Below are 25,180 nucleotides of genomic sequence, written 5' to 3'. Positions count from 1 at the left end.
GTCCCCAGCTTCTGGTCAATGTCTGGAAATTCTCTATTCTTCCCCTCCTCTGTTTCCTGCCCTGCCCCATCCCAAATGGTTAAATAGTTCCCCTTTCCCTTGTGGGTTGTCAGGGTTTACCAGATGACTTTGGGCCAGCCTTTGCGGGCTCTGGGCACCGACCTGGCAAGGCTCGATAATCCGGGCACTAGAGAACCAGAGGGAAATGATGAATGCCAGGAGACCGAGGAGCTCAGTGTCTGGGGCAGCAAGGATGGAGCAGGAGTGGCAGGCAGAGACAGGGCAATATCCCCCACCTCCCTACCCCTATCACCATGATATTGTGCCATTGCACTCCTCAGTGGATTCATGGGCATCAACAGGTGTCCTGTCTATGATGGGTGACCTGATTTGGACTCCCCTCTTGCCCCAATTTATTCTATTGGACCTTGGTCAAAACCTACAATTATCTACTCTTATTGACCTAAACAGGGGTCTTCACCTGGGGTCTATGAACCTGTGTGTGTGTGTGTGTGTGAGAGAGAGAGACAGACAGACAGAGGGGGGAGAGGGAGAGGGAAAGAGAGGGAGAGGGAGAGGGAGAGAGAGACACAGACACAGACACAGACACAGACACAGACACAGACACAGAGGGGGAAGAGGGAAAGAGACAGAGAGAGAGAGAAAGAGAGACAGACAGACAGACAGACAGAGACAGAGACAGAGAGAGATGGAGAGAAAGGGAGAGACAGACAGAGAGAGACAGAGAGAGACAGAGGGGGGAGAGGGAGAGGGAGAGAGAGGGAGAGAGACAGAGAAAGAGAGAAAGAGAGAAGGGGGAGAGGGAGAGGGAGGGAGACAGAGACAGAGAGACTGGGAGTCCCTTCTCAGAATCAGTTTCAAATGTATACATACAATACAAAGGAACTCAAAGGAAGCCAATTATGTTGAAATAGTTATTAAAATGTTTTTTGTTTTTTTTTTTTTAAATACAAGTTCTCAAAAGCCCGGATGAAAAAACTGGGCTAGACTGGGCAATGTGGAGCAGGCAAAAATGGTATCATTCCCAGTAAAGGTTCTTGTAGTTATGCCACTGCTAAGGAGGGAAGGCTGGCGAAAATGCTTCAGGCTCATAGCTTTGGGGACCTCTGCCAGATCCTATTCAAGTACCCTGAGCATCAGCATTTAGAATCAGTCTTGGATGTGTCCTTCCACTATTTTTGAACTTGTGATTTCTGGCCCAGTCCCCAGGTCTTAGGAAGTCTTAGATGCTCAGACACATAACTCATAGGCTCCCTGGAGACCCATGTTTACATGAAAGATAATCCTCTAAATAGCAAATCTGAGAAAATTATAGAATATCTTTCCAGAAAAATGAAAAGAAGATGAGATATAAAAATAGTCTAACAAGAGGAGGCTGAAATTCTTGAATTCTGCTTCTTCCTTTGGCCTTGTATGCTAGATTGAGAGGTAAAAGGGTCCTCAGAGGTCATCTAGGCCGACCACTTGATTTTACAGATAAGGATATTGAAGTAACTGAACCCAAGATAGCCAGTTGTAAGTATTAGAGCTGCGACTTAAACCTCTTAGGCGTCTGCCTCCTAATTCAGCTCTTTCCATAGCACATTCACAGGGCCCTTCCCAGTTTTCTCCCTGTCTCCTATTACTTCTAGGCCTTCACTAAGTAAATCCATGCTGAGAAGTATGAGTGTCTCAAGACTTCCTTTCAGTAATAGTCAGGGATGATTTCCTTCCTTCCTTCCTTCCTTCCTTCCTTCCTTCCTTCCTTCCTTCCTTCCTTCCTTCCTTCCTTCCTTCCTTCCTTCCTTCCTTCCTTCCTTCCTTCCTTCCTTCCTTCCTTCCTTCCTTCCTTCCTTCCTTCCTTCCTTCCTTCTTTTCTTCCTTCCTTCCTTCCTTCCTTCCTTCCTTCCTTCCTTCCTTCCTTCCTTCCTTCCTTCCTTCCTTCCTTCCTTCCTTCCTTCCTTCCTTCCTTCCTTCCTTCCATCTTTCCATCCTCCCTCCCTCTCTTTTTTCCTACCTCTGTACCTCCCTTCATTCTTCCCTCCCTCCCTTCATCCCTCTGTCTCTCCCTTCCTCCCTTCCTTCTTTACTTCCTTTGTTCCTTCCTTCCTTCCTGACTGCCTGTTTTTTCTCTCTCCCTTTCTTTCTTTCTCTTGCTCTCACTCACTCTTATTTTGTCTCTCTTCTTTCTTTCTCTCTTGTTTCTTTCTCTCTTTCTCTCTCTCTCTTTCTTTCCTTCCTTCCTTCCTTCCTTCCTTCCTCCCTCTTTCCTTTCCTCCTTCCTTCCTTCCTTCCTTCCTTCCTTCCTTCCTTCCTTCCTTCCTTCCTTCCTTCCTTCCTTCCTTCCTTCCTTCCTTCCTTCCTTTCTTTCTTTCTTTCTTTCTTTCTTTCTTTCTTTCTTTCTTTCTTTCTTTCTTTCTCTTCTATACTACTTAGCTTCCCGGTCAGGGGTGTTTTTTCGACCACAGTAGATCCATAATCTAAACCAGAGGCTGTTTGGGGAAAACAAAAATACACAGGCTGTTTTATTCTACTCCCTGTGATTTTGTTCCTTCTGCCACTGCTTATCATGACCACTACACTATTTAGTAGGAGGTTTTTCTGAGTTGTTTTGGTCAAAATAAATTCCTCACTCTGTAGTTAGTCTGCTGAGGAGCCCCTCCACAAATAGCTAGGCTTATCCACAAGCAGTGGATTTAAAATAACAGAATTATAGAGGCAGTTGTGTGGCTCAGGCAATAGAGTCAGGCCTGGGATTGGGAAGATGTGGGTTCAAATCTAGGCTGAGACACTTCTAGCTGTGTGACCCTGGGCAAGTCACTTAACTCCAATTGCATAGTACTTAACGCTCTTCTACCTTAGTATCAATTCTAAAACAGAAGGAAAGGGTTTTTTAAAACATAATAATAAAATAATAGGATTAGAATTTTAGAACTAGATCTCTGGACTGTCTGGTCCAATTATCTAATTTTACAGATATGGAAACTGAGGCATAGTCATGCTTAATAAATGCTTATTGATTGAGTGATATATATATAAACATATAATGTGTATTTTACCAATGAAATAAAATACTACTAATTTGAAATCAAGTCTTTTTTCCCTTGTATGCAGAGTAAATAACAACTCACCATACTCTTTTTGTCTGCTTTTTGAATTGTATACCCTGTAATGGCTGCATTTCCATCATCCTTTGGTGGTGTCCATACCAAGGCAGCATTCTCTCCCCAGACATCCTCAATCTTCACAGACTGGGGTGGGCCAGGGCGGTCTGATAAAACAAAAATCACAATGCTAGTGCACTGCTATTTACCTCCAATCAATATTTTGTTAGAGGAACATTTCTAAGCCTCCTCCTTCTCTCTAGATGCTTGTAATGGCTCTTTAAGAGACTGTGCTTTCTCTTACAACACAGTCATGAAAGATCTCAAAACAGGTGACAATCTCAAAGTTCTTCATTTGAAAAAAAAAAGTTTTTTTCACCCAGAAATGAGCGACAGTTGCACAGTTGAGGCTGCAGTAGCTCTGAGGCTATAGATTTAGAAATGGCAATAAACTACTACGGTATGTACTGATCCATATCTACTCTGGTAAATTAAAATCTTGAGAGAATCCACAAAACTTGCTTGGAAAGTAATTTCCTTCTAGAATAGCCCTACTGAGAACAGAAGAAAGTCATTTAGCAGTTGTTCAAGTCTTGTGTTGTGGTTGTTCAGTCATTTCAGTCATGTCTGATTTTCTGACCCCTTTTGGGATTTTCTTGACAAAGACACTGATGTGTTTGCCATTTCCTTCTCCAGCTCATTTGACAGACTGAGGAAACTGAGGCAAAAAAGGGTTACATTTCAGTTGTGTCTGACTCTTAGTGACCCCATTTGGGGTTTTCTTGGCAAAGATACTGGAATGGTTTGCCATTTCTTTCTCCAGCTCATTTTAAAGATAAGGGTTAAATGACTTGTCCAGGGTCAAAAAGCTAGTAAGTAAGTGTCTGAGGCCAGATTTGAAATCAGGAGAATGAGTCTTCCTGATTCCAGGTTCGGCACTCTAGCCATTGTGCTACCTGGCATGGCCTCATGTACTTGGACATAATATGGCTATAGATGGTAGTTTCGATGCTACTCACAGAGATATTTTTTTAGCTGTTTTATGTTTAAATGAAAAACTATTCTGTAAGATAAAAATTTGGAGCTGGATGAAAAGGGAAGAATTGATTTATTAAATTTTGGAATTTTGAACAACTGGTTTTCTGAAAGTGAGGTAAAGTTGTATAAATGTTTAAAATCTCATTTCTTTTTTTCTTTCTTTAAAAAAAATACACCTTACATTTCTTCTTAGAGTTAATACTGTGCATCATTTCAAAAGCAAAAGAGCTGAAAGGATTAGACAATAGAGGTTAAATGACTTGCCCAGGGTCACACAACTAGGAAGTGTCTGAAGCAAGATTTGAACCCAGATTTTCCTGACTCCGGACCTACTCTATCCACTGAACCCCTTAAAAAAATCTCATTTCTATATCTGTTGTAATCATTGGGGAAATGTCAGGTCTGTATTGTCTTGACAAAAATATCCTGGTCTTCTTTCTTTCAACCTACCAACTATCTGAATATCTATTGAGGCACTGTCCACGTATTTGTCCACTTTCACTTCCAGATCATATTTCCCCGAGTGACTTCTCTCTGCTTTTCTGATAAATATGATTGTGTCCGTTTCAGAATTGCGGATATTTATTTGGTTCTTATCTATATCAGCACCATCCTTCTTCCAAGTTAACTCTGGCCTTGGCTTTCCCTAGAAAGAAAGCAGGGGGAAAAGTTAAAGTGAAGCAATGAAGTCAGTAAGGTGGTTGTATTCCTTAAGGATTCATAAAGGGAGCCACACAGCTAATTGGGGTCAATGACAGGATTTGAATCCAGATCCTTCTGACTGTGTATTTGGGGGCATCAATAGTCAAAATGGTCAAATACATTCAAGCCAATGCAGAAAGGTTTAGCCTGGTAGTTGAATATACAAAGCACAAGCCTTAGTGAGTCTCAATTATTCTTTCAAAATGACACAGTCATTGGCAAGATTGGGGGTTGGCATGAAGTAGAAGTTGATTTTAATTTCATGAACTGATTGAATTTAGTGGGTCACAGTGATTTCTGAAAATATCTTTTGAATATGTGTATGTGCATTTTTAGAATGGTATTTTATTTTCCCCTATTACATGTAAAAAACAAGTTTTATGTGAATATTTGTATGATTCATAAAAACATTTAAAATTCCTGATTATTCTTTAAAAAAAAAGAACACCTTTTACCTTCTGTCTTAGAAGTAATACTGTGTATTGTTTCTAAGGCAGAAGAGCAGAAAGGGCTAGGCAATGGGGATTAAGTGACTTGTCCAGGGTCACACAGCTAGGAAGTATCTGAGGTCATATTTGAACCCAGGTCCTCCAGGCTCCAGACTTGGCACTCTGTCCATTGAGTCACTTAGCTCTTCCTTAATTATTCTTTTAATGGATTTGTTTTAACCTAAAATCAGGAAGCCCTGTCAATAGCATAGAACAGTGATGGTGAACCTATGGCATGGGTACTAAAGATGGCACGCAGAGCGCTTTCTGTGGGTATGTGGCCACCTCCACCCCAAGAGTTTGTTAGCAAGGCAAAGGGTCTTGGATAGAACTGCTTCCCTCCCTCCTCCACTGTGTCTGAGACATTTTTTTACATCAGCTGCCCTTCTGCCTAGCAGCCCAATGGGAGAGGTTCCTCCCTCCCCTGTCTGGGATAAGGAAGCAGGGTGACACGACACTGGGTCTCAGGGCCGGGGGAGCAGTCACGGCACTCCGTATAGTGGGGGCAGGGCCTGGCATTCTGTCTCCAAAAAGTTTGCCATCACTGGCAAAGAGCAATGTTTTCTGGATGCTAAATTCTGTTTAAAATGAGGGATAGATTTGCCAAATCACAGACTAGGAAGAACTTTAAAATGATTTACTTACTTTTCCCAGGGCCTCCCTCCTTCCCCCTTTCCCTTCCCCCAACTTTAATGTCAGAACAGATCCAGTTGAGCTCAGACAGAAAGGCTTTGTGAAAATCAGTTTTAGTGTTTAATTACCTTCCATTTCAAAAAGGGCTTCCTTATGGCTAGCCTAAACTCACTGTCACCCCATCCCCATTGTATAATGTGTTGGACCAGATACCCTTAAAATGGAAAATAGACTTCTATGAAATTGTTACCTGGAAAGGAATAACAAGATTGACAGCTTCTCCAACTCTTCGAAGATAGGTTTGCTTCAGATGTCGTGGGATGCGAATCTTTGGTGGTTCTAATGGAAGAAATAACGTTTTTGATCTATCAGATTTTCCCCATAATATGTGGGAAATAAGCATATGTAATAGAAAGAAATGGCCAACTTCATGGTGCCACAAATGGAGATATTTTCCAGTGACCAGGTGTATGCAATTAATATGCTTGTTTAGGCAGAGCATTTTCTCTAGATAGAACATTCTGGGACCAACAAAATAAATCTTTTTTCAACATATGACAGTCCTTCAAATACTTGAAAGCAGCTATCTTTCTCTTCTAAATATTTTCTTTCCCTGACATCCCCAGTTTCTTCAAGTGATCCTTATATAGACTACAGGGTCTCCCCTTCCATGATTATCCTTCTCTTCTTCATTGTTTCTTTTTAAGTCCCTCACCTTCTCTGTTCTAGTATCAATTCTAAGAAAGAGGAGCAGGCAATTTGAGTCACGCAACTTATCCAGGGTCACAGAGGTAGGAAGTGTCTGAGGACAGATTTGAACCCAAGTCCTCCCAACTCCAGGCCTGATGTTCTAACCACTGTGCAATCAAACTGCCCTACCATCCTACTTTTCTTCCCTCGACATTCTCTTGGCTGACAATGTCCTTCCTAAGATAGAATATCCGGGAACTGGACAAAATGTTCTAGATGGGATATGAACAAGGAGAATTCAGTAGGACTATCACCTGCCTCATTAGACACATGGTTTAAATTTGATGAGGATAATAAAAATGACAATACTACCTAAATTAATTTATTCATTCAGTGCTATGCCTATCAAACTGCCAAAACACTTTTTTTATAGTATTAAGAAAAATTATTTCAAAGTTCATCTGGAAAAATAAAAAATCAAGAATATCAAGGGAACTAATGAAAAAAAAATGTGAAGAATAGAGGCCTAGAGTTACCAGGTCTCAAACAATACTATAAAGCAGTGATTGTCAAAACAATATGGTACTGGTTAAGAGACAGAAGGGTGTATCAATGAAATAGACTTGAGGTAAATGACCTCAATGAGCTAGTGTTTGATAAACCCAAAGATACCAGCTTTGGGGACAAGAACTCACTATTTGACAAAAACCTGCTGGAAAATTGGAAAACAGTAAGAGAGAGATTAGGTTTAGAACAGCATCTTACATCCTATGCCAAGATTAACTCAGAATGGGTGAATGACAAATATAGAGGGGGAAATATAAACAAATTAGGTGAACATAGAATAGTATAACTGTCAGATCTATGGGAAAGGAAGGAATTTAAGACCAAGCAGGAGACAGAGAACACTATAAAATGTAAAATGAATAATTTTGATTATATTAAATTAAAAAGGTTTTGTACAAATAAAACCAATGCAACCAAAATTAGAAGGGAAGCGACAAAGTGGGAAAAAATTATAACAAAAACTCTGACAAAGGTCTCATTTCTCAAATTTACAAGGAGCTAAGTCAATTGTATCAAAAAAAATCAATCCACTCCCCAACTAATATGGCCAAGGGACATGAACAGGCAGTTTTCAGATAAAGAAATCAAAACTATAAATAAGCACATGACAAAGTGTTCTAAATCTCCCATAATTAGAAAAATGCAAGTCAAAACAATGCTGAGGTATCACCTCACACCTAGCAGATTGGCCAATATGAGAGTAAAGGAAAATAATAAATGTTGGAGGGGTTCTGGCATTATCAGGGCACTAATGCATTGTTGGTGGAGTTGTGAATTAATCCAGCTATTCTGGAAGACAATTTGGAATTATGCATGAAGGGCTTTAAAAGAATGCCTACCCTTTTTATCTAGCAATACCACTACTAGGTTTGTACCCCAAAGAGATAATAAAGAAAAACACTTGTATGAAAATATTTATAGCCATACTCTTTGTGGCAGCAAAAGACTGGAAAATGAAGGATTGTCCCTTGATTGGGGAATGGCTGAACAAATTGTGGTATATGTTGGTGATAGAATACTACCGTGCTTTAAGGATTGATGATCTGGAGGTTTTCTATATGAACTGGGAGAACATCAATGAACTGATGCAAAGTGAAATGAGTAGAATCAGGAGAACATTGTACATAGAAAGTAAAGCACTGTGGAACAATCCAATGTAATGGACTTTGCTACTAGTAGCAATGCAACAAGTCAGGACACTCCTAAAGAGCTTATGGGAAAGAAAGAACCACATTGAGAGAAAGAACTGTGGGAGTAGAAATGCAAAAGAAGAACATATGACATTTATATTTTAAATTCTGAAAACAAATTCTATATATACACAAACATGTAGTATATGTGTATATATGGATGTATAAATTACATATGTAAATTTTACTCTCAACATTTAAAAAATTTTGAGTTCCAAATTCTCTCTCTCCCTCTTACCCTTTCTCTACCCACTGGCCAGGCAAATGATTTGATATGAATTACACATGTGAAACCCCTGTTAGGTTTTTAACACTCCACATGCCAGCTGTTATATTTCCCTATTCAAGCATCAGTTTTTTTTTCCTTTTTGGCTACTCTGTCCTATGAAACTCATGTGAAACTTGTGATCCACTAATAACCTCAGATCTTTTTCACTTAGACCTGTTACTCTTTCAACTTGAACAGAGATAGATGGTTCTTTGATTTCTTACTCCTGGGAATTACTGGTAAATATGTAATTTAAGGAGAGAAGTGAGAAGATTTGGGATGGTAAAGAGTTAGAGGAGAGGGGGGAAAGAACAGAGGAGGGGCAGGGTAGAAATAAAACATTGTGACAGCTTACCAATAATCTCCTTGACTAGGATTGGCTGTCCATAATATTTAGGCTCACTGGCACCAGCAGCATTCACAGCTTTTACTCTCACAAAGATTTTTGCATCCGTTGGAAGACCAGTGATGGTGAATTTAGTTTTGTCAGTCAGTTCTGGGTTGGCCACTATCCAGTCCTCAGCTAATGAATCAAAAAGAAAGGAAAAAGAGGGAAGAATCTGTCAGTTATTTGCCTGTGATATTTAGTCTGAATCTCAGACAGCAGAAACTCAAAATTGCATTTTATTATCAATACTGGAATTAGGGCATGAGACTTTGGGTTCAGACTCATAGAAAATGGTGAGATATTTTAAAAATTTAAATAGAAAATGTTTACTTTTGAGGCTTCACCTAAGTATTTCTTGGAAGGGAATTCTGTGATTTCTGAATATCTTCTAATTTTCTCTCTATAGAATTCTAGCGTGCATTCTACTGAAGCAGCTATTCTTTAAGAGCATAAAGTAATCTCTCAAGAACAGGGCCCATTTTGTTACTGTTGTTGTATTCCCAGCATGTATACGGTACCCCCCACACAGTAGGCACTTCATAAATACCTGATGAACTGAACTGAATATGTTATTTCATTGATCTGAGTTCCCCCTCCAACAATGACCCCTCTGGGATTTGGCAGATGGTTACTGAGAATTAATATAGCTAAAACAATGAGCACAGTTGGCCAACTTGCCCATTGGCTCTTGGGAGACAGAGACAGACAGAGTCTGGGACCAGGTCTGTCTTAATGTTTTTCTAGTTCAGTAGTTCTGCCAGAATTTGCTGGCATGGCAACTGAGGACCTGAGAGTCATGTCTACCACAAGAGGACACACCAGAAGAGGATATTATGTAGTATTTTCCAACAGTTTTCTTGGTGTGTTTTGATAATAATGGATATAATTATTCTACTTAGCCATCTGGACTCATAAAAATGCAGAAAGCACTAAAATGTGTTGATATGGATGACAAAGACACCAGCATAATTTATAGTCATAAAGAGTTATGCAAATTCTGTGTTTTCTCTCTGAAATCCATCACTGAGAAGCAAATATTAGGGCAGGAAATCAGACTGAAGGCTGATGCAGAAAAATCAGTGAAGAGAAAATTTGATCTACAGGCCAGATATCGGGTTTGTATTTGGTATCATTCAGATCATCACAGCTGTAAAGCTAGCTGGAACCTCAGAGATGACCAAATCCAAGTTCCTCATTTCACCTGAGATACCCGAAGCCTAGAGAGATTAAAGAACGTGCCTAAGGTGCCATAGGTAGGCAGCTGAAGTGACAGAATTTGAATTCAAACCAGCGTTCTTTGTTTCCTTTCTGCCTAAAAGCTGAAACAGTTTGAGGTTTCCGTAGCTTCATCCCTGCTCATCCCTAACCCCACCCCCTAGTACCAAGTAAGCTGTTGGCCCATCCTGGCTAGGGAAATACAGTTGCAAGTTGATGAACTGTTTCTAGTTTCTACACTGCTCTTTGCTATTACATTTCCATTCTCTGCGTAAGGAATTGGGCTGGAAGATTTAGGACCCTAAACTCTTCCTCTGATTTCCGCAGGCTCCTTTTGTGGGGCTGACAAAGAGAGGGTCGGTTTATTTCACTGTTAGCCATGAGCCTTTCCCAGCCATCTATACCATAGACTAAAAAGAAGCTTGATACTTTGATGGGATACTGTACCTGAGAGATCATAGGCAGCCTCCCCCTTTTCATCAGACTGTTTTGCCGATGTACCTTGTAAGAGGTCATCATTAAAATTAATCCAAGACACCCACTTTCACACAAAGAGGAGTATTGTAGCAATAGTTAGCATTCTCTGTTAGTAAGTAATGCAAAGTGTGCAAAGATATCCATCTTCAGGGAAGTGATCAGGAGAGAGACACCAACAAGTTTCTAGGCAGAGTTCTCGTGAGGTCAAGTTTCCTGTCCAGTGGGTGGCCACTTGGGAGAGACACTTGCCCACTCACAGTCTCGCTGAGCCTGAGGCCCCAGCCACAATGAAGAAGGGCAAGAGAGAAAGAATAGTGGAGGGGAGAGGATGGAGGTCTGAGGTACCTCCAGGTGCAGAGAGTGAGAGACAGGCAGAGCATCAACAGGCTGAAAGGGAATGGTTGGGGGTGGGGAGGGATCTAGGTCAGAAGGGAATGAAATTACCCAGCCTCCCCAGACATTACTTGTAGTGTCATGTTCATCCCTCTCCTTTGATCTTGTCTTTTCCTTCTACTCTGTAATAATAAAAATGGGAAAGGAGACTAGAACTGGGATTTCACTCATCTTGGGATTTCCTAGGTAAAGAAACTCTCTTTACCAACTTAATTTGGCACCTTGTCTGCAACTCCCAAAGTCTTGGGCATCTGCCTAGAACCCTGAGAAATTATGCCTTGTAAAGAGTCACACAATCAGTGTGTATGTCAGAAATCAGCTATAAACCAAAGCCTTCCATCCTGGTTTTGAGGCCAACTCTATGCAGTACACCACGTTGCCTCTCAGGCATAGTTAGACCAAACATTTCTGTTTGTTTTGGAGTTTGCTAGAGATGATTTATAGTTCTTCTCCTACCCCTTTGAAAATAAAGAACAGAGGCAAAGAGAGACCCTCTTAGTAAGACTCAGCACATGAGAGATCTAGCCATATCGCTATTCTGGAATTCCCTGTCTGAATCCCCACCCCACCTTTTCTTTCTAGGACTGCCATATGGCCAATAGGAAGTCACAGTGGAAAAATAAAGACCCATATGGACCCAAAGCCCACCAGGGACCATTGTCCTCTTCCTATGGAGTTCTCCAAGGATTCTCTCACATTCCAGTGCCAAAGGGTGAAGCTTTAGATATTCATTCCTAATTGTCATCAATTAGTGATGACAAAAGGGTCACTAGTTCTATGGGATTCATGTCTGAGTTTCAAAAGGAGCTGGAACTGCAAGCACTTGTTGGTTGCCCATAGTGGGTAGATCTCTTTCAAGTTGGTTGCATCTCCCAAGGGAACAAATGAATTCTCAGTTCCCATGCTCCAGATGGGAGAAGGGAAGAAGGACAATTTAATTGGTGGCCTATAGACCCAAGAATATGAGAGAATGAGGAGAAGGGACTGTATGTTGGAGGGGGGACGCAGGAGCAGGGATTTTCCTAGCAGCTGAAACAGAGATGTAGGTGAAGTCCTTAAAGAAAGAGATCCTGCCAACAGCTTGTTGTGGGAAGGGTCTCTTATATTCTTGGTGGACAAAAAGAGGAGAAAGACACATGAAGAAGAGTAAAGAGAGGAGACTGAAAAGAAAACAAAGAAGATAAAGTTAACGATAAACGGAGGGGCTGGGGGAGAAACAAGAGGAAGCAGGATAGAAAAGAAGCGTGAGGAAGGAAGAGATAAAAATATTGAAATCCCCAATCCCCTTTCATTTAAGAAAGAATAAGAAAGAAAGTGTTGGGAGTGGCTAGGTAGAAAAGGGAATGAATACCATAAAACACAGAAGGGAAGACCCCAGACAATCCAAGAGGAAAAAGAAAACTTGTAGAAGAAAGAATAAAATACTACAGGCATAAACTAGAGAAAGACAGAGCCAGAAATAACACACCATCTTATAAAGAAAGGTTTCTCTTACAGAATAAAATCCAACATTTCCCAAAAGCATTAAAACATTATAGAAAAATTAGTTTAGGAGGAACGCAGCCATCAAGAGACTGAAGAACAGGGCAGCCAAATAGAGAAAGAAAAGACCACAAGGAGAAAATAGAAAGATATAGACGTTAAACTTTCAGAAACAGCTGATTCCAAAGTCATGTTATGGGGGGCAAAAAAGATACATAATAATGACTGTGTACATATACATATGTATATATGGGCATATATATGCATATGTATCTACACAGATCACACGCAGAATTATGTAAAATACATTTCGTTGTATTTTATCTAAAGGTGGGTAACATCAAAATGACAGCCAGCTATCATTTTGTTGCATCTTCTTACATTTTAAACCTATCGGAAAGAAAAGAGTAAAGAATTTGCTCTATTTCATAAAACACAAACATCTGTGGTCAATGGCCACATCAAACATAAGACTGAACAATTCTGTATGGTTAATTGTTAACATTATTATAAATGGGGAGGGGAAAGTTTGGGATTATTTGAAATATTACAAGAATTGGAGTTTCAGTACACCAACAACCCCAAGAGGCATTCCAGAAACCAGGTTACCCAATGCATCTTGCATGGATTTACAATGTTATGGCAGTTTGGGTGATATGATGGATCCTAGGCTGAGATCCCCACCCTTCTTGGACACTTTCCCATAGTTTCCCCCTTTTCATTCAGGATGACATCTTCCTGGCATTGGAAGCATTGGGGCAGATTGCAGGGTGAAAAGCATGTAACAGCTGAAACCAGACTGACTGTGATTTCATCTCATCCCCATCTGTTCTTCCCTCCTGACAGAGATGATAATTTCCAGGGGTGCTCTAATCCTGGGATTAGAGATTTCTTCATCAAGTCTCTCTGCACAAGAATTTTCTTCTCTGTAAGTCTCCATCCAACCCACCCCAAATCTTTGAATTCATAATCCTCATTTCTCATCTGGTGTGTTCTAAGATTCTTGGGTCCAGGAGTTATTCAAAGAAGCTGAATTTTAAACGTGGTGAAAATGAAGCTCATTTCTCTTATTTTCATGGAACAGTTAGTACTTACCTAATATCTTCTAGAATGAAGATGGAAGCTCAAAGTGGGCCAGGCTTGCTTACTCATCTATGATTATGAGGCTTCCCTAATTTCTGCACTTGATTTCCATTCTTTGGCACTTGACAAGGATACAGCCCATAATGATCATTTGTTTCTATGTTCCTTGCCTCTTAGCTCTGTGTCCCCTCCTCTTTCACCCATTCCTCATCCCCACCTCTATTGTTTCTCTTTCCCCTCCTGTTCTTAAGGATTCTCTCTCTCTCTCTCTCTCTCTCTCTCTCTCTCTCTCTCTCTCTCTCTCTCTCTCTCGTTCTTTTGCCTTCCTTCCTTCCCTTCCTTCCTTCCTTCCTTCCTTCCTTCTTTCTTTCTTTCTTTCCTTCCTTCTTTCCTTCCTTCCTTCCTTCCTTCCTTCCTTCCTTCCTTCCTTCCTTCCTTCCTTCCTTCCTTCCTTCCTTCCTTCCTTCCTTCCTTCCTTCCTTTCTTCCTTCCTTCCTTTTCTTCTTTCTTTTCCTTTTTCTTTCTGCCTCTCTTTCTCTTCTTAAAAAAATTAAAACCCTTGCTTTCTGATTTAAAATTAATACTTTGTACTGAGTCTAAAACATAAAAGTAGTAAGGACCAGACAATCTGAGTTAAGTGACTTGCCAAGGGTCACACAGCTAGGAAGTATCTGAAGCCAGATTGGAACTCAGGGTGTTCTGCCTTTGGCCTGACTCTCAATCCACTATGCCACCTGCCTAGCTGCCAGCAAAGGTGATTTCTTTAGAGCAGTCCCAAGCCACTGGACAAGGCATATTGATTAGATGCAGAACCTGTTTCACCAACTGTCAAGAGACAAGGCTGTCAATTTCACTTACTGAGAAGCTTTTAAAAAATCATCCTTTATATTTCCTTATTGTTTGTTTATCTTGTGAAGGACAGAGGAAGCTCAGTTCAGGATAAAGTCTCTGCACATCAGTAAGCAGCTCACCACCTTAGAGTATTACAGAGCATGGACAGGCAGGCTAATATCACATCTCATAGGATCATAGATATGGTGGTGGAAGGAGTCTTGGAGGTGAACTATTGTAATCCCTCCATTTTACAAATAAGGAAACTAAGGCCCATAGTCACATAGAACCAGGATTCAAATCCATGTCACCTCTTTCCAAATCCAGAGTTCTTTCCTTGCACTGTTGTCAAATCCATTCATCCGAACCAAGCATTGGTTATCTTGTGGAAGAACCAATTCCTTTAACAAGAGAACTGAAAGTCCTGAAGCTGACTTTTTGGAAGCTTTATTTCCCATGTCTCAGCAGCACCACATAGTGCTCAGGTCACTAGGCTTCCTAGGAGAGGGTTTATCTGGGAGATATCAGCTAATCAATATAGGCAAGGCTGATTAAGAACACATCCCAAAGGAATTTCATTTCATTCCTTATTATTATTATTTTTGGAACTCAGTTCAACCTTTCTTAGTGTGAAAGAGATGACCTCCTAAGGAAAGGAGAAAATGTGGTGCAAACTATCTCATCTAATGATTGCTGTCATCACTGGAAGCCCTAGGAAGAAATCTTAATCATGGTACTTACTTCCTTCAAAGCAATACTCAAGCACATAGCCATCTAATCCAGCAGCACCAATCTGGTCTGGGGGCCTCCATTTCATTGTCACAGTGCTATCAGTTACGGAGTCAACAGCCAAAAGAGTAGGTGGACTGGTTACAGCTTTAAAAGAGAAAAGAGGGGAGGGGGGAACCATGAAATGTGAGCTCACAGGATCACAGGATTTTCACGGAAGGGACTCCAGAAGTCAGCTGGTCTACCTCTCCCATACCTGAAAGGAATGCCCACTACCACCTCAGCTTCTTCTGGGAGACTTATTGTCATGCTTTTCTCCCTCTGAGGCTGACCATTCCACTTGTGGATAGCTGTAATGGTGGGTTTTTAAAAACCCTTATCTTCTGTCCTTAAATTGATATGAAATACTGGGTTCCAAGGTAAAAGAGCAGCAAAGGGTAGGCAATTGGAGTTAAGTGACTTGCTCAGGATCACATAGTTAGAATGTTTCTGAGTTCAAATTTGAACCCAGGACTTCTCACCTCCAGGGCTGGCTCTCTATTAAACAACCTAGCCTCTGAATAGCAGTAATTGTTGGTAAAATTTCCCAACACTATACCTAAATCTGTGTCTTCATAACTTCTACCCTGGGGTCAAACTGAACAAGTCTCACCTTAACTTCCACATAAGCGACCTTCGAATACTTGTAGACAAGTGTAGACAACTATCATGTCTCTTGTCTCCACTTTTTATTCCTTCCACTAAGTTGAAACATTCCAAGTTACTTCAACCAATCCTCAAAAGCCATGGAATGAAGGCTTTTTTTTTTTTGGTCATTCTGGGTGCCAGTGTGGATTTTTTTTTTCAAGTTTCTGTGTTGTCTAAACTATAATGCGCAGGTCTGAACATAATTCTCCAGATATAGTCTACCATAGGACAGGAGATTATCATTTTCCAATTCATGGAAAAAATGGTTCTGTGAAATATAATTCTTAAAAGTCCGTACAAGGAATTGGCAAGCATACAGAGCGAAGTGAAGGCTCAGGGCAGGATATGATTGCTATATTCAAATATTTGAAAGGCTCTTATGTCAAAAGGGAATCAGACCTGTGCTGCTTAGCCCTGGAGGAAAGAATGGGTAGAAATTATAGGGAAGCAGATAGATTCTAATTCAACTGAAGGAAGTCCATTGAATGGACTACATTGGAAATAAATGAAGTCATGTCATCACTGTCTCTACCTTCTATTACAAGTAAGATTTGAATCAGATGATCCATTAGATCTTTTCCAATCCTGAGCACTGATGGTCTTATTGGCCCTTGAGTTTTCTTGTCTCTCCAATTGCTCTCACCTCCTTTAATTAATAAGAGAGCTAGATTCTAGAAGCTAAGAATTGTAGGGATAGTATGAAGACCTTAGTATGAAGAGATCCATGTAAAAACAATTTTCCTCACCAAAAGATTCCAAGCTCCCCAAGAGGAAGAAAGCATATCATAGATTTCTTTTACATCTTCTACAACTTTGGGCCCAGAAAAAATATACCTGCATATTAAAGACCAATAATCATGTTGTTGGAGGAATTCCTTCCACCCATGCAGAGTACTCTCTTTGATAAATTACAGTCTTACAGAGCTTCTTTCTCCCCAAAGAGGTTAAACAAAGTCTAGCACTACTTACTACATTTCCTATCTACAACTTACTACATTTCCTATCTAGATATTTCCTATCTACAACAATAATAGCTGTTGCTTAAGTAGCACTTTATATATATATGTACATATATATATACATATATATATATATATATATATAATTTCATTTGAACCTCACAAGAACCCTATGAAAAAGGGATAGAATATCTTATAGTTATAGGAAATTTTATATTTTAAAAATTTTACACATGAAGAAACAGGCTTAGAGAGATGAGTTATGGTGACATAATAAATTATCAGAGGTGGATTTGAACCCAAGTCTCCCTAACTCCAAGTTTAGCTCACTATCCACTATGCAGTACTAACTTTTTACAAGCTGAGTATTTGATAAACCTGGAATTGAGCTAAATTTGAAGTATTTATTAATTGTCCACCATGTTAACCATAATCTGCTCAGGAGGATTATTGATTTTTGGGTGACAGACAACATTAATTCTTTGGAGACTGGTATTCCATGGTCAGTAGTCATAGAGAATTACTCAGAGTACTGGAGTTCAACTGTGGAGTTTCCACTGCTATTGATTAAAAAACAATTATTATGAAAATCTTGGTGTTCTTTCCCAAGTTCCTAGTTCCTGGTAGTTCCTAGTTCACTCTTTGATGTTCTCAGAATGATCTGGCTTAATTAGACTTAGGTCTCTAATCAAATTTAATACATTTGTCTTTCTTCCTATAGACACATCCATCTGCCTTAGTAAGATTTTACAAATATGTTTAAATACTAAAGTGTCACTGTCACTTCTACATCTCTCTGCTTGGCAAAAAGATTGATTATTTGCTGACTGAGGCGGTTTCTGGACTCTTTGACCTCCTTGTGGAGATTGATTTAAATATCCTTAGAAAATTGTGACATATTGGGGAGAAAAACTATTTCCCATATTCAATGTCAATAGATGGTTTAAATTGGTTGAGTTGGAGCTTTTCAAATTGCATATGAAATCATCTCATTTTTATTCCTCTAATTTGAGATCATTTTTAATTCTTGCTTAAATAAGTCAATGGTCTAAATTATGTTTTTATATTTAATTGATTGGTTTAATAATTGTAGTGTATTAATTAGAATCTTGAACCCTTGGACTACATTTCCCACAATTCCCTTTTCCCTTTCAGGTACATGTGTTGTTACATTGTTGGAATTTTAGTTTTGGTCTCTCCGCCCCCTCTCTCTTTTCCACAGGGGAGGCTGATGAGCTCTTTTGGTTTCGCTAGCCTTTTACTTTCCCTTTGCTTTAAGTTAAATATTAAGAAATATTATTAAATATAATACTTGGAGTATTGAATATTAATTTTAATACTTACAGGAGATTTCTTAAACCTATATTTTTATGTTTAATTGGTCATAATCAATTAAATTTACACTATATTTTATATTTGAGAAGTTTAATAATTATGAATTTCTGAAGCCTCAGGGTAGTTGTATGACTTTTTATATTTAATTGATTGTAACCAATCAAATTAAATTTATATTTAATTTTACATTTATGTGTATGATATATTAAATATATAATATATATTATGTTTTTTAGTTAATTTACATTTTTATATTTTTCTGAAAGGTTTAGTAACTTGGAGACCCTCACTGTGGGCATTTCCCAGAATCCTCTGCATTCAAAGTGAAAACATTTTCACTGAATGGCTTCTAAACTGGGGCATTGATTGGCAGTATGTAATGATGGAAAGATTTTTTCTTTCATTTCCTTATCCACAGTTTTCCGTTTTCAGTGGGGTTATGGAAAATTATTAGACCTACCTTATGGAGGCCATGTAATACCATGGAAAAGATGTTGGATCTAAGGTCAGGAGAGAGCTGGGTTTGAATCCTATTTGCTATTCTCACTAGTAGTACGACCATGGGTAAGTATTCACCTTTCTTAAACCTCAGTTTTCTCATTTGTAAAATGGGGATAATAATACCTAAATTGTAGAGTCATCCTGAAGGAGATGCTGTCTGTGAAATCCTTTGTAAACCTGAAAGTTCTAAGTAAATGTAATCTGATATTATTATTCAAATCCATCCCAGAGTTCTTGATCACATACAGTTGGAGGTATTCTATTAGCCTTCCATTATCCTGATTTTCTACTCCTCCTATTTTTTGAAGACATCAAAATTTTGAGCAACAGCTTCCATAAGCTAATTTTCCCACCAGGAGGTAATTCTGTCCACCAAGAAAAGCCCCCTCTTTACTCACCCAAAGGAACAAAAGGCTTGGAGGGCATGCTGGGCTTGGAGATGCCAATTGCATTAACAGCAAATATCCGGACCTCATAGGCAACCCCTTCAATCATTTTCTTCGGTTCAAATGTAGTTTCTTTGATGAGATCAAAATTCAGCCTCATCCACCTAGAGCTCTGTTTTTTTTTCCTTTCTATGAAGTAGCCTGGGGGAAGAATAACATGGGTGTTAAAGAGCCTTCCTCTCCAGTCTGTAATTCTAGTCTAAGGCAAGGAGCAAAGACAGCTTCCTGGAAGACAGTTTTGTCTTTTTTTCTACCAGTGAACCACAGTGCTGTGGGTTTTGTATTTTCAAGCTAGATGAACTGGAAACCAAATGGGGGGTCCATCTACTGGGGAGTGGCTGAGCAAATCATGGTATCTAAATGTAATGGAACATTACTGTGCCATGAGAAATTCAGAGAAGCTGTGAGGACTTATATGAATTAATGCCAAGTGAGAAGAGCCGAAATCACCATATACACAACTACAATAATTCATAGGAAAACAACACTAAAAGTTCATTACAATGAATGATCTTGGTGCCTGTTCATCCAGAGATGCAATTAGCACTGGGTCTATACTTAGACATCTTTTCAGCTTGGTGGGATCTTATGTTCCATTGGCATGGCCTTTGAGAACCCAGAGTCACTACCATAATGAGGTAACAGAGTAATAGTTAGGGTGGAAAGCAGTGTTGTCTTATGTAACATCTTAGCTTATAAGTGATGGCTTTTAAATGCCACCTCTGATGTGACAACCAGAAGGAATACCCAGTTCTTGGATAATTCTACACATTTCTCACAATGCATTTACCTAGGATAGGGGATCCTCCATCATTTGCTGGGGGCTCCCAGTTCATTATGCACCAGTCATCTCCCACATCTGACACATTGGGTGCCAATGGAGGATCAGGGATATCTATGATAGAGAAATAGAGAAAAATGTTGTTAAAAAGTCTAAAAAGATTTTTTTCTATGAAAATCATACTAATAAATGCTTTTTGGAGTATATTTCTCAAAAGGATACTAAAGGAAGGGAATAAGCTAACTTCAGTAAAATGAAAAAGCAGAGTAAATAGGAAGGGAGGGGAGGGGAATAAAACTAGCAAGAGGGAGAGCACTTCCTCTCTTTCCCTTTGAGTCACTGGGGAAAATGGAATATCTGCCAGAAGGGACAAGTGTGTGGATGACTGGTAAATGGAGAGAGAGTGAACAAGGAAAGGGAAGGAAAACTGCTAGCAGTGAGAAAGGGGGAGGGGAGAAGAAGCAAGAAAAAGAAAAGGATCAAGGAGGGGTTGGATTCTGGTTTTGTTTTCATCTTACTTTGGGGAAATGGCATCTATGGCTTGGAAGACTCTATAGACACATTAGCCTCATCTGAGAAATTGGTGGATGAAGCACTATATAGAGCCTTGAAGAGGGGAAGGGAGAAAGGAAAGAGAAGGTGAAGAAAGAAAGGCAGAGATGAGACAGACAGAGAAAGAGACAGACAGTGAGACAGAGAAAGAAAGAGAGACAAAGAGATGGAGAGAGAGAAGGTAGAAGAGAAAGAAAGGGGAGCATATGCAAGTGGTAGTGGTAGAGGCTGGAGTTAGGAGGCCCTTCCCTCAAAGGGTTAAAACCTAAGAGCAGAAATAAGACAGGGAAACGAAGAATTAATAAATCCTAGGCCATTTTCTATTGGTTTTAGGATGAGATGGAGATAAAATTAGAAGATACATTAACTGAGCAGATAGATGATGGTTACTCTGTTGAATAAAGCCCTTCACCTTGACAAAACAGTCTGAAATAAAAATACTAAAGTTAACATTCTATGGAAACCAAGTCATTTGTTTAAGGTATTGTTATTTTTATTATTCTTTAGACTTGTGCTTTCACTGTTGTAGAAATTCCCTCTACTGATATGTATCATCATTTCTTACTTTGTCTTCAAAAGCTGCCTAGAACACTGAATCGCTTCGTGACTTTCTCAGGGTTACATGGCCAGTATTTGCAGAGGTAGAACATGAACCCAGGACTTCTTGGTTCCAAGGTTGGTTCTATACCCTTTTTTGCCATGGTGTCACATTTCTTAAAAAGGAGTGTGCCAAATAGCACTCTGCCTATTCAGAATCACAGTCTAGTTGCCTAAGACCCACTCAATGCCTTGGGATAACTGTGTCCACCAGAAATGTCTACCTTAGTGTCTGGTGGGTCCTGGAGGCTCCTTTCTTCCTGGGAGAACTTACCAACCACCTTAATTTTGATGCTTGCATGTGCTTCTCCTGCTTCATTCTTGAGATTGATGTTGTAGACACCAGAGTCTTCCCTTTCTGCTACATCAATGACCAAAGTGCTACTATCGGGATAAGATTCTGCTCGTATCCGACCCCCACCCTCTGCAATAGCCTAAGAAGAAAATGCAGAAATAAAATGGCAACTCCATGGAAGAGGAGGACTCCACAGGGCCTACATTGTATAAATCAGGGATTTTTCACTTGGGATCCACCTTTTTAGATGGGGTGGGGAAAAATTACATTTCTAGTTTAATTGAACTCTAACAGAAAATTTACATTTCCTCCAGTTATTAAAAAACATGATTGTAAGAAGGGTCCATAGGCTTGACCAAACTGACTTCCAGAGGGGTCCTCAACACAAACAAGTTAAGGTCCCTGGTATTGATGGACCGGAGGAGCTCAAGGAATATCAGGTGGGAGTGTGACCTTGCTTTTGAAAGGCAGGAAAAGAAAAGTTTGGTAGTTAAATGAAATAAAATCTGTCTTCTGGAAGATCCATGGCTGAAAGGGAATTAAAAGATCATCTGAATCACAGTCCCCAGAATCTCTGTGGTAGAAGGGGCCTTAGTGACATCCAGTCTACAAACCTACAGGAGTTGGGATTCATTTATCTCTAATGGGCCTATTCCCCCCATGAGAGAGTGGCTCATTTTCCCGTGGAATTAAATGACTGTACTACCTTTAGCCTGACGGAACAGAATTTCCTCCAAAAAGGCAAATCTTGACTGACCTACCCTTAATTCTCAGGAACCTAAGGAGTGAGGGATGCAGGGGCAAAGAAAATCCACAGACAATCCATGGAGAATTCAAGTTTCAGGAACAGAGTAGGCACTTGATAAATTCTTGTTAACTGACTGGATTAAATTGAAATCACCCCCATTTTAAACTCAATCTAAACTTTTTTCTGCTATTTTTTGAAACCAGAATTACTAAAAAACAAAACAAAAGATGATAAAACAGTAGAATCCTATCACTTTTCTCTTCCCTGGGCTACCTTACTTCCCCAGAAGAAATTCATCTATCATATACTGACTACTATATTTGAGGAGACACTGTTTCATTATGATTACTTATGTTTGAAGGTAACTAGTTTCAAGGAAATTGTGTTACTTGTATGGATGTCAAATGGGAAACTCTTTAAAAAAAACAACAACATTTAGCTTTCAGAAATGGGATGTACCTTATCTGCCCTGCTCCACAATGCCTTGGGGGCTGGCTCTCCACTGACTGGGATCTCCAGGCGAAGTTTACTTCCAGCAATGACGGTGACAGTATTGTCAGCTTCTAGGCCATCCAGATAGATCTTAGGAGGATCTGAATATAAAATACAGTTGTTAATATCACATCTTCATTTGGACTAAGTACTGTCTCTGAAGTCTGAGGACCTAGGTTCAAATTTTTAAATATTTGTGACTGGTGTAACCCTGGACACCGCCTCACTTCAATTGCCCCAGTTTCCTCATCCATGAAATGAAGGGATCAGACTCAATGGCCTCTAAGGTACTTTCCAGGTCTAGATCAGTTGTTATTGTTTTTGCCAATTAGCCATGACCTTATTGGATGGTTTTCTTGGCAGAAATACTGGAGCATTTTGCCATTTCCTTCTCCAGCTCATTTTATATAGGAGGAAACTGAGGCAAACAGGGTTAAATGACTTGCCCAGGGTTACAGAGCTAGTGTCTGAGGTCAGATTTAAACTCAGGTCCTCCTAACCCCAGGGCTGGCACTCTATCCCTTGGGCCACCTAACTGCCTGACATTTAGTGGTTTGTTGTTGTTCATTCATTTCAGTCATGTCAACCCTTTGTGATACTATTTGGGGTTTTCTTGGCAAAGACAATAGAGTGGTTTATCATTTCCTTCTCCAGATAGTTTTACAGAGCAGGAAACTGAGGCCAACAGGGTTAAGTGACTTGCCCAGAGTTACACAGCCAGCAAGTGTTTGAAGTCAGATTTGAATTCAGTCCTCCTGATTCCAGGGCTGGCATTTTTATCCCCTGCACCACGTCCTGGAATGGGTTATGAGGAGCACTAGTAGACAGAATGCCCATGATCCATCAGTATCTCATCTAATACACATGCTAAATGCTAAAGGCATTGTGCTAGTTGTCATTTGAGGTACAAAGATGAATAAGACATGGTCCTCGAAAGAACTCTAGATGAGGAGCTAAAGTGTTAGCCCTGGGTCCAACACTTTATTCAACCTTAGGCGCACTCATCTTCTCTAAATTTCAGTTTCCTTACCTGTAAAATGACAATATTATATCAATGGCTATCTTATATAATATGTAGTCACTGTGAGAATCAAAAGAGGCCATAGATAATGATGGAGAGCAGATTGATGATGCCATTGGAGGGAGAAACAGAAGCCACATTGTCATGAGAATATAATCCTGACCACTCTGGGAACAAGATCATAAGCCAGATTTGAAGGAATGGTTTTGTTGTGATGGGACACTTCCTGTGTCCTACCTTTTGCTGGTGTGCTCTCTCTGCTTAACAAAGAAAAGCAGCCAACAAATCATTGAGCTACTTTTGAGATATTTTTATTTATTAAGATAGAGGAAGTGAAATGGAAAGCTGGTTCTCTATAATGGATTCTGATCAACAGGTTGCTGAAGAAGTAGTTACTCAGACTTAAAAGGAAAGCTGGGAACAGACTGATAAATATTTTTTGTACAGGGAGAGCAGAATTCAGAGGACTCGGATAAAGGGTAAGTAGTATTACTTTCTTTTTTTTTTTAACTTGGTATAATTTCTACCTGTCCTCAACATTGAATTTCTCCATCTTCATCACCACCAGGGCACCATCTCTGCATTGCCCCTTCCCTTAGTATATCTTGATCTCTTCCCTTTTTAGCTAAGAAATGAAAGGTCTACATCCTAGGAGACAAAAGCTATTGAAAGCATTTTCCTGTTGGGTCTCCTCCAGAAAACTCTTGAAACATCAGTGTTGCTTTTCAGCGAACTAATGTGATAAAGGACAACCTAGAAAAGGCAGAATTCTCAAATCCAATTTTGCTTCTGTTTTCTCTGCCAGGGAGGATGATTCTTGGACTGAAAAGAACATGATAGATATAGTTAATAGGAATTTGAAATCCAAAATAAGGAAGCAGATAGTAAAAACATCTGTCTTTGATGAAATTGAGTTTCTTGTCTCAGATAAACTACTTTCAAGAAATTGCCTGATGGGAAGAAGGGAGGAGCATAGAGGATGCCAACTCCTCCTCCTGACCCACTGGGTCTGTTGGTGTGAAAGAAGCAGCAGTAAGCTTTGGAGAGAATGCTAAGAGATATGATGTCTTCAAAAGAAAGTAGGCGGAAGGAATGTGAGAAGAGAATCCAATATTGAATTATATTATCAATTTGTAATATTTCCATGTGAAATCATTTTCCTAAGTCCTTTATCCTTCCAAGGTCTAACTGAAATAGCCTGCTTCCAAACTAAGGTTATTCCCAAGGCCCAACCTACAAACAGGGCTGGGACCTTTTGTTTTTTGTTAACATCTTAAAAGGATTAAAGGCATTTGACAGCAGGGTTGATTAGTTATGATGAACTTTGACCCACTTGAAAGGAGGGTGTGTTGGCATTTTTCTTATTTGTTAAAGAGCCACCTTCCTTGAGATGAAGTAAGGAGAGAAGACTTCAGGGTTCTAAGTCTACCTCCTCTTTTGAAATATCCAACAATGGGAACTGTCAAGGGATAGATTCAAAGGATGAAC

General features: G+C 39.7%; 1 protein-coding gene across 9 annotated transcripts in view; it reads right to left on the bottom strand.

Moving 5' to 3' along the window:
* The window catches only part of MYBPC1 (myosin binding protein C1), a 109,564-nt gene that overhangs the window by 11,207 nt on the left and 73,177 nt on the right, over window positions 1–25,180 (bottom strand). For all 9 annotated transcript variants that reach the window (XM_007503313.3, XM_056798760.1, XM_007503316.3 and 6 more), the window contains 9 exons: window positions 22,639–22,772; window positions 21,411–21,570; window positions 19,997–20,101; window positions 19,159–19,347; window positions 15,291–15,425; window positions 9,036–9,203; window positions 6,216–6,304; window positions 4,593–4,788; window positions 3,132–3,271 (listed from right to left, as the gene is read on the bottom strand). In XM_007503313.3, coding sequence (XP_007503375.1) covers window positions 3,132–3,271; window positions 4,593–4,788; window positions 6,216–6,304; window positions 9,036–9,203; window positions 15,291–15,425; window positions 19,159–19,347; window positions 19,997–20,101; window positions 21,411–21,570; window positions 22,639–22,772 — 1,316 coding nt within the window. The remainder of the gene's footprint in view (window positions 1–3,131; window positions 3,272–4,592; window positions 4,789–6,215; window positions 6,305–9,035; window positions 9,204–15,290; window positions 15,426–19,158; window positions 19,348–19,996; window positions 20,102–21,410; window positions 21,571–22,638; window positions 22,773–25,180) is intronic.

The sequence above is a fragment of the Monodelphis domestica genome, chromosome 5 (assembly GCF_027887165.1).
Source record: "Monodelphis domestica isolate mMonDom1 chromosome 5, mMonDom1.pri, whole genome shotgun sequence".
NCBI classification, from domain to species: domain Eukaryota; kingdom Metazoa; phylum Chordata; class Mammalia; order Didelphimorphia; family Didelphidae; genus Monodelphis; species Monodelphis domestica.
Note: the sequence above shows the minus strand (reverse complement) of the source record. Positions and strands in the feature narration are given on the sequence as shown.